At 35.8% G+C, this 16,209-nt stretch overlaps 2 protein-coding genes across 4 annotated transcripts in view; one reads left to right on the forward strand and one right to left on the reverse strand.

The window, feature by feature from the left end:
• Window positions 1-7,713, forward strand: part of cdh24a (cadherin 24, type 2a) — a 109,111-nt gene extending 101,398 nt beyond the window's left edge. For all 3 annotated transcript variants that reach the window (XM_089124591.1, XM_089124590.1, XM_039652974.2), the window contains 2 exons: window positions 1,943-2,294; window positions 3,635-7,713. In XM_089124591.1, coding sequence (XP_088980717.1) covers window positions 1,943-2,294; window positions 3,635-4,531 — 1,249 coding nt within the window. In that variant the 3' untranslated portion in view covers window positions 4,532-7,713. The remainder of the gene's footprint in view (window positions 1-1,942; window positions 2,295-3,634) is intronic.
• A 3,582-nt stretch (window positions 7,714-11,295) lies between these two features.
• mdp1 (magnesium dependent phosphatase 1) lies at window positions 11,296-13,651 on the reverse strand. The gene is made up of 6 exons (XM_039652709.2): window positions 13,511-13,651; window positions 12,942-13,005; window positions 12,743-12,850; window positions 12,175-12,282; window positions 11,939-12,024; window positions 11,296-11,834 (listed from the first exon to the last, which is right to left on the reverse strand). Exons 1-6 carry the CDS (start codon window positions 13,563-13,565, stop codon window positions 11,752-11,754), a joined length of 504 nt encoding a protein of 167 aa, XP_039508643.2. The 5' UTR covers window positions 13,566-13,651; the 3' UTR covers window positions 11,296-11,751.
• Window positions 13,652-16,209: the final 2,558 nt, after the last annotated feature.

Raw genomic sequence — 16,209 nt, forward strand, 5'->3', positions numbered from 1 at the left:
CAACTATTTTTAAAGATATAACTGACAGTTTTTGAATCGTTGCATCAGGAGTCACAACTGGGACTAACAGATCTTCTAATTAAAACAAGACAACTTACTGTCACTCAGAGGCATCTGGTTTTGGTGAAATAGCTGGAATGCAGTTTTCCTTTAAAATATGTCCAGTTTTCTTGAATTTGGTGATGTATTACCCAATTAAACAGAGGGGTTACGCAATACTTGCATAACTAGCCCAAAGGCTTAACTATGAAAGACCATTTCTGCCACATAAGAGACTTTTTTTTTTTTCAAAATTATGAGATAAGTCAAAACTGTAAGATACTGTTAACTTTTTAACTCTTTAGTATGTTATAATTTTCATGATTTTTAATAACAATAATTTTTACTTATCAAAACAGGTCATATTGTCGACTTCATAATGATTTACCAAAGCCTGATTTTTTTTTTCTGTATGTGGAAGAAATTGGCTTCCTATGGAAGCTTGTTTCCGACACTGAATAAAAATAAAAAAATTATAATTGCGACTTTTTGTCTCACAATTGCGAGAATTCTGAGAAATAAAGTCTGAACATGAGAAATAATCGCAATTCTGAGAAATAAAGTCGCAATTCTGAGAAATAAATTCGCAATTTTGAGAAATAAAGTCACAATTGCGAGATATAAAGTCTGAACATGAGAAATAGTCGCAATTCTGAGAAATAAAGTCACAATTGCGAGATATAAAGTCTGAACATGAGAAATAGTTGCAATTCTGAGAAATAAAGTCACAATTCCGAGATATAAAGTCGCAATTCTGAGAAATAAAGTCTGAACGTGAGAAATAATCGCAATTCTGAGAAATAAAGTCGCAATTCTGAGAAATAAAGTCACAATTCCGAGATATAAAGTCGCAATTCTGAGAAATAAAGTCACAATTGCGAGATATAAAGTCGCAATTCTGAGAAATAAAGTCTGAACATGAGAAATAATCGCAATTATGAGAAATAAAGTCGCAATTCTGAGAAATAAAGTCGCAATTCTGAGAAATAAAGTCTGAACATGAGAAATAGTTGCAATTCTGAGAAATAAAATCACAATTCCGAGATATAAAGTCGCAATTCTGAGAAATAAAGTCGCAATTCTGAGAAATAAATTCGCAATTCTGAGAAATAAAGTCACAATTGCGAGATATAAAGTCTGAACATGAGAAATAGTCGCAATTCTGAGAAATAAAGTCACAATTGCGAGATATAAAGTCTGAACATGAGAAATAGTTGCAATTCTGAGAAATAAAGTCACAATTCCGAGATATAAAGTCGCAATTCTGAGAAATAAAGTCACAATTGCGAGATATAAAGTCGCAATTCTGAGAAATAAAGTCTGAACATGAGAAATAATCGCAATTCTGAGAAATAAAGTCGCAATTCTGAGAAATAAAGTCGCAATTCTGAGAAATAAAGTCGCAATTCTGAGAAATAAAGTCTGAACATGAGAAATAGTTGCAATTCTGAGAAATAAAGTCACAATTCCGAGATATAAAGTCGCAATTCTGAGAAATAAAGTCACAATTGCATTTCTGACTTTATATCTCACAATTCTGACTTTATATCTTGCAATTCTGACTATCTTGCAATTCTGACTTTAAATCTCGCAATCCTGACTTTATATCTCACAATTCTGACTTTATATCTTGCAATTCTGACTTTACATCTTGCAATTCTGACTATCTTGCAATTCTGACTTTAAATCTCGCAATCCTGACTTTATATCTCGCAATTCTGACTTTATATCTCGCAATTCTGACTTTATATCTCGTAATTGTGAGAAAAAAAGTCAGAATTGTGAGATAAAAAGTCGCAATTACCTTTTTATTTTTCATTAAGTGGCAGAAATGGGCTTCCATAGTTATCTGCTATAATAATTAAACCATTTTAGTTTCTTAATGTGTGTTTTATTATAACAGGTATTCTCAGGATAATCTGGACAGCGTCAGAACCTTCAGCTGGAGTCAGAGTTTGGGTTTGGACCCACGGCGTCCCGTCTCTGCACCCCTCTACGGACGTTACTGTTACACCATCCAGACCCTTCCGGCTCCGAGAAACAGACTCGGCCTCGACCTCGACAAACAGCCGTACGTTCTCCCCGCCAGCCAGGGCCAGTCCTGCGGCCCTTTAGAATCCGCTTCTGTGTTTATCGACAAAATCAGGAAGGGATCAGAAGGTAAAGGAGCGGACGGATCCACCGACAGCATTCCGAAAGAGAGCGAGACAGGAAGTGAGGTCATCTCTGAGAGCCACACACTCAGCCAGGATCAGGTAAACTAATATTATCACACTTCAATCTAAAAATCCCAATTATTGTCTTCATAAACTAGTAGATTTTTATAAACTTACCTAAAGTTGGTTAGCTATGAGATCATCAGTGTGAACCCATCAGTGTGATTTAAGATTAAATTGACACATTTTCTTTGATTTAACTAGCCATAATCCTGAAGAGACATCCACCAATCAGAGAACTCTACAATGGAAATTAAAAAGTAGTGATCAATAGCGAGTTCCTATACATCAGCAAAATATATTGTTTTATAGTTATAACAAGAAACTATATACATAAAAACATGTAATATTAATTTTATATGGTAGATTACATCATGCACAGCACTTCATGGGATATGAAGTTTGATTTAAAATACTTTCTTTGATTTAAGTCAAGTCATGTTGCCTTCATATTTGATGTCCAAGGGTTTCAGGGTTCAAAAGTTTAGGGTCATTAAAATGTATATTTTTTATTCGAAAGAAATTATTCGAAAGAAATTAATACTTTGGAAATTAATTCTTCAGCGAGAACATATTAAATTGTTCAATAGTGACAGCAAAGACATTTACAATGTTACAAAAGATTTAAATTTCAAAAATGATCTTCTTGAGCAGATATTAGAGTGATTTCTGAAGGATCATGTGACACTGAAGACTGGAGTAATGATGCTGAAAATGTATGAATTTGATGAATTTATGAATTTTTTTTTTAATTTTATGAATTTAACAATTTTATTTTAATTTATGAAAACAGGAATAAATTACATTTTAAATGTATTCAAATAAAAAACAGTTATTTTATTTCACAATATTACTGTCTTAACTGTATTTTTGATCAAATAAATGCAGCCTTGGTGAGCAAAAGTAATCAAATTTTTTTTATGATAGAACATATAAAGCTAGTAAAAAGGCTTTAGGCCGTGTGTCCACCAAAGCGTTGTTTCATACTAAAAAAAATTAATTTTCATCCATTTTGTTCGGTTAGCTCTGCTGGTTGATGTCGTTTTACAGAAAGAATGTGGTGGTTGGTCGGTGTGGTATTAGTCCCGCCCCTCCTCCACTATGATTGGACAGCTGGGTAAAAAGTGACAGAGGTGAGCGCTGCATTTTATCCAAAGTTGAACATTTTTCAATCTCGGCGACCCGTAAAAAACGTCGGGCGATTCGGCGTGAAAAAAAAAACCGCTCAGCGCCTCGTTACGCTCGATCATGGCGTTTAAAAAAGCGGCGCTCCCTTTGAAAACATACGCCAGGCGCGTGTAAAAACGCTTTGCTGGATACACAGCCTAAGGTTTAAAAATTTGATGTTCCTCACCGTTTTCTATTGTTTTCTTCCTCAGTCTGTTCATTCAGACCAGGTTCTGTTCGTGAAGGGCTCCAGTTCCTACTCGGAGACGTCCAGCTCTTCAGTGGGCCATAAACCGGAGTCGTCCCCTCACTGCTTGACCACGCGAGCCTCCATTTCCACCATCACCACGGACGACTCCGCCGCCGCCTCGGCTTTGGACAAGAACGGAGACGTTACTCCCAGCCAGAGCACAGCCAGCCTCGTCGCGACGGAGATGCCCTTCAGGACGATGGAAGGTACTCTTCTGAGGGTCGGCGGAGGGGTTCCTGTGACCGGGACCACGCTTCTCTACCCAGAAGCTGTCGGCCTAATGGGCTTGTACGGGGTGGGCGGGCAGAACTATGTGCCACACCTAGTGATGCCCCTCCCTGGAGGGGCGGGGCTGTATGAAAGGGGGTGGGGCTTGGGGAATGGGAAGGTTGGACAAGCGAACTCGGAAAAGGCAAGCGGCGATTCGTTGACTAACAGAATGGGCGACTTCCTGCAACATCGGCTTGCCGTGGTGACCTTTGACCCCATGCAGCCGCCATACGACTCGCTGCAGACGTACGGATTGGAGGGGGGCGGCTCCCAGGCGACGTCTCTCAGCTCGCTCGAAAGCGAGGCCGAAAAAGATGCAGAGGGACAGAAAGACAGATTCGAGGAATGGGGACCCAAGTTTGACAAGCTGTTTGATATTTTCAGGGAACGAGCGAAGGAAAAAGAGGATGACGGAAAGCACGAGGGTGATTTGTTAAACGATGAACACCAGGAAGAGGAAATGAACAAGACGGAGAGTGAGACGGACACGAGAAAAGAGGACGAAACGACCGAATCGAACGAGACGCGGCGGGTCGAGGAGGAAAACATTGAAGAAATGGAACAAATGCAGAACAGAAAGAGACACTAAATGGGAAATGGGAACAAAGAGAGAGGATGTGATGTCACATCGTGAGCGTTCAAAAGCAATAAGTGCTGAAAGGAGCCAATGAGCACAATCTGGACAAAGAGAATTTTATATGGACCTGCCAAAAACTAGTACGTCAGTGTTTTAGAGGAGCAGTCGGTCTTATGTAAGTCACGCTTGGTTTTTACACTCACAGTTTTTGTTTTTCAGGCTTAAATCTCCGATTTTTAATGTGGTCTCAGACTTTTATACCCAGCATTAACCAGTGTTTTTGTGAAAAAGACAACAGACACGGGGCTCTTACTATCTGCTCACTTAGTCTGTATCTCTGATCAAATTATCTCTGTTATTTTAGTGTATTGTTTATATGTTGTTGTATTATTTATAAATATTTTGAATTAGCTCGTATCTTAATTTTTTTCTAGCTTAAGTTTGAAATTGTAATTTTTTATATTTCTATATGGTTTTAATTTATTTCAGATTTACTTTGTAATTACTTGAGCTTAAATCAACTTAAATATATTTCAGTTATTTGCCTGAATAAGTAACCTTTCTAAGTTTAGTTAAAACATTGTTTAGTAATAGCAACACTGAATTGCGCCTAGAATCTTGTTTCTCTCCCTAATGAGAGCACTTTGAAGCTTTTTCTCCCCTTTTCTTCACTTCTGATAACTATTGAAATCCTTGCTGAGGGGTAAGTGAAGAAACGAAACGCTGAAAAACATTCGTCAATGTTTTAAAAATTCCATAAATGACAGGAATGTTTCAGTTATTAGAACCTGCATTTAAAAAAGAAAAAGGTTCTATATAGAACCTTTAAGGGTTCCGTCATGTGCTTCATATTCTGAACGTTTAATGATTTTTTTTATTTTTTATTTATGAGTAAATTAAAGCCTGTGGTCAATTTTGACGTTTTGTTCTACAATGTATATTACACGCATACCAAAAACAAGAATTTTAAGGAGTTATGATTCATTTTGTTATGTTTATGAAGGACATATGTTTCAACTAGGCAGCTTGGTGTGCGGTGAGCAAAAAGTCAAAGTATTATCCAGTTACTGTATGTTTACCACAGGCTCTATTTAACTCATGTATTAAAAAAACAACAACATTATAAAACCCCACTGGCAAATCTCGAGGGAACCATGGCGAATTGATCGTCCGTGTTTTGGCGTTATCCCTGCATCACATAATTGTGATGTCCTTTTCGGCATACAGTAAATGGTCCTTTAAAAATTGAGCAAAGAACCTTAAAGTTCTAAACAGAACCCAAATTAACTTTTTTTTCTAATAGTGTGTAATAAATTGCAACAGTCAGTAAAAACTCCATTCATTTTCTCTGTAGGGAAATAAAAAAACAACAACTTATAAACTGTTCAAGACAGCCCTACTGTGAGCGACGAAGTTGCGCATCGATAGTATTTGATTCAGTTGAAGCCGTCAGCCCGCATTATTTAAACTTAATCTTAAAATAATCGTGTTTAAGAGCGGAATTTGTGGTGAAAACTACATTACCCATGATGCTGTACAGAACATTCCACCAATCAGTCGTCACAATCAAAATTAGCTCTTTAGCTCCGCCCACTCCCGTGAAGCAGTGGAGTGACGTAATCGAGAATCTGTTTTCTCTCTCAAAATACTTAATTATTTCTGTATATGTGCATATTTTATTGCATTAAATTAATTTTATATATATATATATATATATATATAAACTTATAAGTCAACATTTGTAAATGAGTAGTTTTATATTTCTCCAATGTTTTTAATTTCATTATGCTGTTTGCAATGCTTCATGGGATTGTAGTTCTTTCCCTCACTCATTCTTAAAATAATCATATTTAACAGCGGAATTCGTGGTGAAAACTACATTACCCATGATGCTGTTCAAAAATTCCACCAATCAGAGTCGTCACAATCAAATTTTGCCAAAATTTGCTCTTTAGCTCCGCCCACTCCCATGAAGCACTGGAGTGACGTAATTGAGAATCCGTTTTTTCTCTCAAAATACGTAAATATTACTGTATATGTGCTTATTTTATTGCATTAAATTAAAATATATTGTTATATATATATAAAAATAAAGTCAACATTTGTAAATGAGTAGTTTTATATTTCTCCAATGTTTTTAATTTGATTATGCTGCTTGCAATGCTTCATGGGATTGTAGTTCTTTCTCTCACTAAAATACCTTTGTATTTTTGTCTGATTTTCAAACACTTTTTTTCACTTCAAATCAAGGTTTGTAATGTTGTGATTCACCCCGTAGCTGGTTCATGGCTTATAACGCTTTAACAAAGACTTTTTTAAATCCCTATGGGAGAAATGAATGGAAAAAATACTTCTAGAACCAACGCCTCTGAAAAAGTGTGCGGGCACTAATGCACTCTACATGTAAGTGGTGATTTGCCTTGATTTTTCTTCAAACATGTACAGATCAGAGCATAAATATGAGCTGGGGGATCCACTAAACTGTTCAGCAGACACACATCTTAGTCGGCTCTCTCAGCGCTCTCGTGTTACACTTAAGTTAATAATTCACATCGGCGTGACAAGTCAAAGTTATGAAACATCTCATTTTTGAAATATTGATTTCAGCCACGCGAGCGGCATTGTTTGAAAAATAGGTCTCATTAAATATGTACAATCGCTGATAAATTCATATTGACGCTTGCGTATTAATAAGGCACGGATTCTGATCCGAGAAAGCTAAGCTTAAAATGGTTCGATGAAAGGCTGTTTTTACTAGGTCACCGCAACCACACACACGTCAGACGATTTGCGCATGGCTTACTTCTGTCCGTTTTTAGATCAATTTTCCTGTGTTCACTAGTCAGGATGCTTTGTCTGGTTTAGCTGAACTGCTTCTTTTAGCCCTTTAGTTTTAAAGGAAGACCTATGCAACTGAAACTGAGAACATTAACTTCTGAACTGAATGTGGTCATGTTTGCTGTGGGGTTTTTCGGCCTGCAACGCTGTTTGCATTCTCATGTACAGATGTAAATATCGTTGGTGAACTGACAAGCTTTTTTGGACCTGAGAGTTTATGTAAATCTGAATCTGTTAATGTTGAATTCAATCCTAAAAACCACAGCAGGAAGATCCTGAGAATTTCCCAACGTGTTGTATGGTCTCTTGTCAAACTGATCATCTGATGTTTAATAAATGGTGTACAGTGAACTTTCGCACAGAAGTAGGACTTCATTTTTTCAGTAAAGCATTTAAAGAGATGTTCACGCTGCTCTTTTCCATGCAGTGATCAGGCTCTCAGAAAGACAAAATGCACCACACAAGCATCTTAAAAGTAATTCTCTCTGAATAATTTTAGGATGTTATTGAATATAGCAATGTTAATGCGTTTGGTGTGGATGGACTAGATCTGATACACTGATGCTGCTGTATATCTACACTCGCTGCTGTAAACATGTAATACATGCTGAATAGACACACATTAATCCTGTAGCAGATCTAGACAGGTGGAGCTGGGGGAGGTGGACCAGCAAACAATGAACCAGACTATTTAAATGTTGAGCAAGCAATCTCATTGGCTGCAGGATCAGCAGAGGCCAATCAGCTTGTGCCATGCTGTAATGATGTGATTGTTTGCAGATTGCAATCACATCATAGTGATCAAATCTTGTGAAGTCATTAGACGGATTTGTGTGATGAACAGATTGAACTGCAAGTCATTATTAACTGAAAATGTTTGCATCTAAAATATAATTTGGGCTTATTCATATTCAAAATGAACACAAATTCGATGCACAAAAACTAGTAATGTTTGACCTGGCATGATGCAGATCCTTGAATACGTGCAAGTATTAAAGCAGGGCTATTATTGTTAACTACACTGTACTGTATATATATATATATATATATATATATATATATATATATATATTGTGTGTGTATTTATATATACAAAATAATTATATACACACATATGTAAACACAAACTTTTATTTTGAATACGATTAATCGCGATATATATATATATATACACACACAAGATGTCTTATGTTTTTTCATAATATATGTGTGTGCAGTGTGTATAATTATTTTATATATAAAAAGTCACACACATGCATGTATATATTTAAGAAAAATGTTTTATTAATATATAAAATATTACCATTTAAAATAAATTATGTATAAATATATATACAGTATTTACATGTAAATATTTCTTAAATATATACGTGCATGTGTGTGTATTAATATATACAAAAAAATTATACACACACATATATTATGTAAACACAAACTAATCGTTGCCCAGACCTAATATATATATATATATATATATATATATATATATATTAGGGCTATATATTATATATTATGTATGTGTGTGTGTGTGTGTGTGTTATTAGTTAAAATAAATGTTAATGTTAATTGACATAAAAATAGAATTTCCAAAATACAACAAAATGACAAACTTTCAAATTAGTAGGTAAATAAAAGTAAAATTAAAATGAAAGCAGAAATTCCAAATTACAAGTCTAATTCAAAATTAATTCAAACATTAAAAAAAATACTAAAATAACACTGTTAATAAGATTTAAAAGCAATTTATTCCACAAAAAAGTATTGCACATAAACTTCAGATGATAATTACATTCATATATTTAGGAGGAGTGAAAGTGTGACTGACTGCACCGGTTTAACAATAAAACCTGTTTTTCTTTGGGTTGGGTGCTGTGAATCACAAATAATTCTTTAATTATGATAACGTCATCGTAGTAACAGCAACTTCATGACATGCGTTTTAATTTGAACGCATGTTTTGGTTAATTAAATCTTCCGTGTTCAATCTCTCAAAAATAGATTTAAAAAATAAATAAATAAATTGTAAACTTTTGCGTTCCCATTTGCTTTTGCGAGTGAACAGATTCAGTTTTTCTGAAACATTTTGCAAGGGAATACATTACACAAAATGTATTTTTCTTAAAAAAATATATATTTTTTTTTGAAGGGGATCCGTCATAGTCACATAGTGCTTATTTTAATATTTTAAGTGCTTATAATGGTGACAGCATTGGGCCCGGTGCATTACAATAACGAGACTTGGTGTTTTAATGATGCATATTAAAAGGTCCGAAATGAAATCATACAATTTTGATAAATCAGAATATTTCCCAGGTTTCCAGCTTTACCGCATTAAGAATAGAAACGTTTATTAAAATTAACCGCTTCTTTCAAAAGCCATTAACACGACTCAACTCAAACACGTTTTTAAACATTCATCATATTGTTTCCCGTCCGTAATTATAATCCACTGCATGCATTTTTAAGACGGCGTGAATTATTAAAATAATTTGAAGATTCAGACACACCGCAAACTTCCCAACTACAGAAAACGCCGCTGACTTCATCTGACGTGGAGCCGCTAAAGCTCTCATCACTTTCATTGCACTGTCACTTCGCTTTCTGCACGAGACGGAGGAGAAGAAAGAGAGGAAGAAGCACGCTTTAGGCTTCAGACCTCAGGATGAGAAATCCAGATCAAGTGCATCTTTCCGTCTGTCTCTTCAGCTGTGTGATGTGCAGCACTTTCTGCTTTTATCTAAACAGGTTGTCAGCGAGACAGAATCACTTATTCAGAAGAGAAGCAAAGACACACCGCCATTAATACACCGGGAGCCGGAACAGCGTAAAATTAGAGGAAAAGGAGGCCAGCGGGCTTTTAGACCTTTAGCGGCGTGGCCCGCTGTTGCTCCTCACGCTAAATTATTCAGCAAAACACACAAACCGCCACAGAGCGATAAAATCTTATTAAAGTTTAAAGTGACTATACCTTCCAGGCAGTATTATCTGCTGTATGTAATTCCAGTGGCTTAACTTTGTTTAAAAAAGTGGGCGGGACAGGTGTATTTACAATATATGTGTACAATAACAATTTTTGGAAAAAATAACATTATGATATCCTTTCAATAGTACATTGCATTGGGTTAAATTAGTCGTTTAATGAGATCTACTAATATATTGTTAGTGCAGAGAATTAAAAGGATTAGTTCACTTTTGAAAAAACTTTTGCTGATAATTTACTCACCCCCATGTCATCCAAGATGTCCATGTCTTTCTTTCTTCAGTCGAAAAGAAATTTAGGTTTTTGATGAAAACATTCCAGGATTTTTCTCCATATAATGGACTTCAATGGGAACTGGATGGTTCAGGTCCAAAAGACAGTTAATAACTGTTTCAGATGCAGCTTCAAATGTCTTTAAACGACACCAGACGATGAATAAGGGTCTTATCACGCGAAACGATCGGTTATTTCAAAGCTTATTCCAAAAATGTAACTTTTTTAAGGACAAATGCTAGCCTTTCTCCATTCTGTAAGGCGCGTTTGTAACGTCATGTAATACGTAATTACGTTCAAAAGGTCACGGGCGACGTAGTCGGAAGTACAGAATCAAAATCGTCCGACATCGTTGTTTTACCTTTTAATTCCTTTTTTTGTAAACGGCGTTTGAGTTAGTTTTCACGTTCAACTTATGCGTTCAACTTGTAAACACTGACTTCTACTTCTGGCTACGTCGCCCGTGACCTTTTGAACGTAATTACGTACTACGTGACGTTGCAAACGCGCCTCACAGAATAGAGCAAGGCTAGCATTTGTCCTTAGAAAAGTTACATTTTTGGAATAAGCATTGAAATAACCGATCGTTTCGCATGATAAGACCCTTATTCATCGTCTGGTGTCGTTTAAAGACATTTGAAGCTGCATCTGAAACTGTTATTAACACTATCTTTCGGACCTTGAACCATCCGGTTCCCATTGAAGTCCATTATATAGAGAAAAATCCTGGAATGTTTTCATCAAAAACCTAAATTTCTTTTCGACTGAAGAAAGAAAGACATGGACATCTTGGATGACATGGGGGTGAGTAAATTATTAGCAAAAGTTTTTTCAAAAGTGAACTAATCCTTTAATTTCTCAAGATCCGCAAAATTTGTGTATGAACTTCAGTGTGGTATAACTTTAACAAATGAATGCTCTGCTAATAGTTAACTGGAGATGTTTTATCTATTTGTATTAGAAACACCCGTCCCACGAGATCTTTTAAAAAGTGGTGGGGACATGTCCCACCTGTCCGACTCGCAAATTACACCTATACAAATAATTACACAGACAGAACCAGTGAACACGGCAGTCCTAGTTCTCTCTACCAGTCAGTTTTTGGGATTGGCTGCTCCTCTGCGGGGCCAGACGCCGGCCGTCACTGCTTCTTGCTGAACTGCTCCAGTGCTTTATGGACTAGATCAGAGGTCATCTCATCACGAACCAACACGCAGTGAACCCCTGAAAGAGCGGGACACAGCTGATTCAACCCAACCAACAGTCTCCAGCTTTCATTACACAGTCTCCAGATTTGAGTCGGAGAATGAGCCGAGAGCGAGACCTACCCAGCCTGCCCACCTCCATGATGTTCCTATGCTCGTCACCAAAGAACATCATGTCAGAAAACTGGACGCCGCTGTCAGCTTTCAGCCTGGAGACAGAACAACAGTCGTCAGACGGTCTAAGGTAACACACACACACACAATGATTGATGCCACAAAAGACATTGCTATGGGTTTACTTGTGTCGTGTTCTGATTGTTTACCAGCGTTGCTAGGCGGAAAAAGAGCTCATCCTATACCTCTTAAAGTGAGTGACCTTTGACCCAGGATAGATCTCTTTGAAGGAGATGTATTGGTTGAAATTATAGAGTGATAGCAGCTGATTGGCTCCTTTGGAATCAGTGGATCTTTGAGAAACAGAGAAAGACCACAGCTTTGATGTGTGTGTGTATATATATATATATATATATATATATATATATATAGTAGTCAACAAAGTTGTCCTAAGACATGAACGGGTAGTGCTCAAAATGTATATATATATATATATGAAGAGTTCAGATGCAAAAGCCTCTAAGTGCCATTTGAAATTTTCTTCTAGAATGATAATTTTTATCAAGCTTGCATATTTAAGTTCAGTGATTTCACTTAAATGGCAATGAAGATTACATATTAATTGTTAGTTAAGTGAAATTACTGAACTTAAATATACAAGTTTGATAAAAATCATCATTAAAGAAGAAAATTTCAAATGGCATTTAGAGGCTTTTGCATCTGAACTCTTCTTCATATATATATATATATATATATATATATATATATATATAAAATGTATAGAGATGATATTTTTCTGATTACAAATCTTACCGTGATGCGATGGCGATCTTGAATCCCTGACTATGTAGTGAGCTCAGGATCTTTCCAGTATCTTGATAAACGGGGACAAAGGCAAATCTTGAATCTCGCACCACTCCGCTGGAAACGAGTCAGTGAGTCAGCAAAGAAACAACAGCAAAAACAACTGGGTAAACATCACAATGAATGAACAATATAGCTGAACACAAACCTGTCGTCGATGTGAAAAGGTGGCTCAACATGAGCATCAGAAAATAATGGCCAGAGGGTGAAATCTGAAAAATAAAATAAATGTATATAACACACACAAACACACACAATGCAGTTCAAAAGTTTTGAATCGTTAAGATTTTTTGTTTTTAAAAACGCTACATTTATTGAATTAAAAATACAGTAAAGACAGTAATATTGTAAAATATTTTTAAAAATTAAAAGAATTAAATTTGGCTTTTCACAACATTCAAAAAAACTGACCGCTCCCAAAATGTTGAAAGTCATTGTACACTAACTTACACAACTGTATTTTATTTCTAATAATATCTAGCCTATGTTTAGCCACCACACATCGATTAAAAAATAAATAAATACATAGTACAGCTATTGTTACAGTAAAACTTATTTGGTATCATCCACGGGTGTCCTCACAAATATTCTGTCAAACGTTAATTACAAAATGAAAGATCACATAAGGAAGTGTATTTATCATCTCAATTACTGAGGTGCAGTATAACCCACAGTTATTCTGAAGTAAAACGCTGAAAATTACCCGTGGAAACTTACCAAGGTCGAATACTATTAATTTCGGTTTAGACATCATTAATTCGCGATTACCCATAGACTGTAAGAGAATAACTTAACCGAACTCGAACCACATGAACAGAACTGAACACTTTCGTTTACCGGCATTGCGGAAGTAGCGTCGTGACGTCATCGACGCGTAGGCGGTGAAGACGAAACAACAATAAAGACTGGTCTTGTTTCTATGCCAAACTACTATGGAAAAATATTGACGTATATATTAAAGATAATATCCAACAAGGTACATCAGTAACCTTTCAAGACACTATAGTTTTGGATACTTTGATTCTGCCTGCTTTGTTGTTTTTTGTTGTTGAAGGAATTTAATAATGTACCTTAACACTACTCCATCCTCAGTAAACAAGGAAGCAATTAAAACAATTTTAAATTGTAATGACTTTAATTTGTAGTGTACAATGATGTATAAATTAGGCCTAATATCTAACCCTAATGTCCTTTTTTATTATTTTTTAAATTTGTTATTTTTTTCTATCATCTATTGCTCTTTTTTTCTTTTTCTTCAGTTCTTCTACCTTTATCCTTGTTCAGATGACATTGTACATATTGTTGTTACAGTAGTACAGACATGTTTGCAATTTTGTACAACACATGTCCATGATCGTCATGTTTGTACTGTTTGCAAGCATAATAAATGAGAAATCTAGAAGGGCTTACAATATGGATATGGTATTTACCCATCAATAAAACAATATGTACTACTTCAGAGAAGGGTGAATTAAAAATCACACTTAAAAGGGAGGGAGGAATTTTTACCCTCCTCAACCAGCTGCACATCAGCCCAAAATGTAGAAGTAACCTGACAGTAGGCTATAAACAATAGGTGATAGTGTTTCAGGAAGAGAAGAACAACAGCCACCTCAAAATGAAATAGTTTCTGTATAAAAAAAACACTAACTAGGTATTTTAATGAGTCTCCTTGACCTTTGGAGAAACCATGCCACATGTAAAGAAAATAACACTGATAATCAGTGATACTACGTTTAAGTTCTTCGTACCTTTTCATATTATTTATTGTGATTCTAACTATTTATCATTATGAGATAAGAAACACCCATTATCATATAAAAGATCTTGAATTAAACAGATTTCCTATTAATAACTACAGCTCTATTCTTCCAAAGAGTGGAGTTGTGAGGGGATTTTTGTGTTTATTTGTTATGAATAGAGACATTAATTCGACTGCAAGATTAAACAGTAATGGTGAAATAAGGCATCCCGGTCGGATTCCTCATTTAATTTGAATTCTGGGTGAAGAACCAACGTCACAGGAAACACTTCTAAACATCTCACTATAAATTACTCTACAACGCATTGGACCAAAGCCAAAAAAATACAAAAATATCAACGCCTCGGAAACGTCTGGAAATAGAAGTAAGCTTTTATGAGGAATTAAATAATTATAATACTTCTACCTTTGATAAATGCTGATTGAGTTTCACTGATAGTTTCACCAAGTCTAATTGCAAAAACACGACAAAGCGATTTGAAATTGTTATGTAAAAGAGTTCTCTATAAATATAACTTATCCTAGCATTTACAATTCACTTATCTTCTGTAATTGCCAAAATTCAACCCAATCCCATTTGCCAATTGAAGTTGTTCATTCAGACACAGTTTTAACATTGTTAAGCATTAACAGAACAGAATTACAAAAGGATTCACATTTGAACATATTAGTGACACTGAGCTGCCATTATTTCCTCATAAGAGAGAGTGATATGGCACTGTGATCAGTTAAAACTGAAGGAGAAATGTTACAGTCTTATGAGGAAAGAAAGATTACTACTAGTTCAACCAAAAATACAATCTTGAATGGAAAAGGACCCCATGTAAAATGTTTTTTTTTATTTTTTTATGTGGGTTCTTTCCACACTAAGAAATTGGGACCATTATTTTTCAGTAGCTACTTTCATCAAAATGTGTATGTTACAGGAGAGCCCTGTCCGTGACAGTTATCACAACCACACTTTCCTGTTTTAATATTAAAAAGCAAGCACAAACTACCTAAAAGCGACGCAATCGATGCCTGAATCCGCACTGCAGTATGTCTCTGCCATCTTTCATATCCTGCTCGAATGAAATGACATGAAATATCATGGATGTTCCAGATGATATCCCTCTCTGACTCTTTCCCTCTCTTCAGGCGTGTTTGATTAAACTCTCTTCTGAGCCTGAGGGCTGTGGTGTGAGGACAATGCCCACCAGAAGCGTCCGCCACAGGAGGCTGAGAGGAGCGGGGTTGCTAGGAGACATTCAGATTCCACACTCATCTTTGAAGAAGCTGCTATTGATGCATTCCTGGGATGACTGAAGTAAACAGACATGAAAGTGAAGCACTAATGATTTACAACCACCCTGATGTGTTGTGAGTAATTATTCACTCATTCTCAACCAATCATTCATAGATAATGTCACTGGTGAAAATATGTTAAGCTGTCAGATTTGTGAAAGTTGATGATTATAGTCACTCATCACTCGGAGTCTTGATTAACCCTTAAAAGCTCTGTGTCATATTTGATAGCTACTCAAATTTTTAAGACCTCTAAATAATCAAAACTGCTGAAAAACCTGTTGCACACAGTAATATGCCTTCTGTCGTCTGAATCTGATTGAGAGTCTATTCGTTTTTATCAAGCAAAAGGTCATTTAGTAGGCTATAA

Source organism: Pimephales promelas, chromosome 20 (genome assembly GCF_988280905.1).
Source record: "Pimephales promelas chromosome 20, fPimPro1.hap1.1, whole genome shotgun sequence".
NCBI lineage: Eukaryota > Metazoa > Chordata > Actinopteri > Cypriniformes > Leuciscidae > Pimephales > Pimephales promelas.

Bases quoted from the DNA above. Each gene is read 5' to 3' on its own strand.
- mdp1 (XM_039652709.2), bottom strand. From the start codon at position 13,565: ATGGGTAATCGCGAATTAATGATGTCTAAACCGAAATTAATAGTATTC. The intron at 12,851-12,941 runs GTTTGTGTTCAG...ACTCGTTTCCAG, and splicing joins CCTTTTCACATCGACGACAG to CGGAGTGGTGCGAGATTCAA. The intron at 12,025-12,174 runs GTATAGGATGAG...TTCTGTCTCCAG, and splicing joins AAGGTCACTCACTTTAAGAG to GCTGAAAGCTGACAGCGGCG.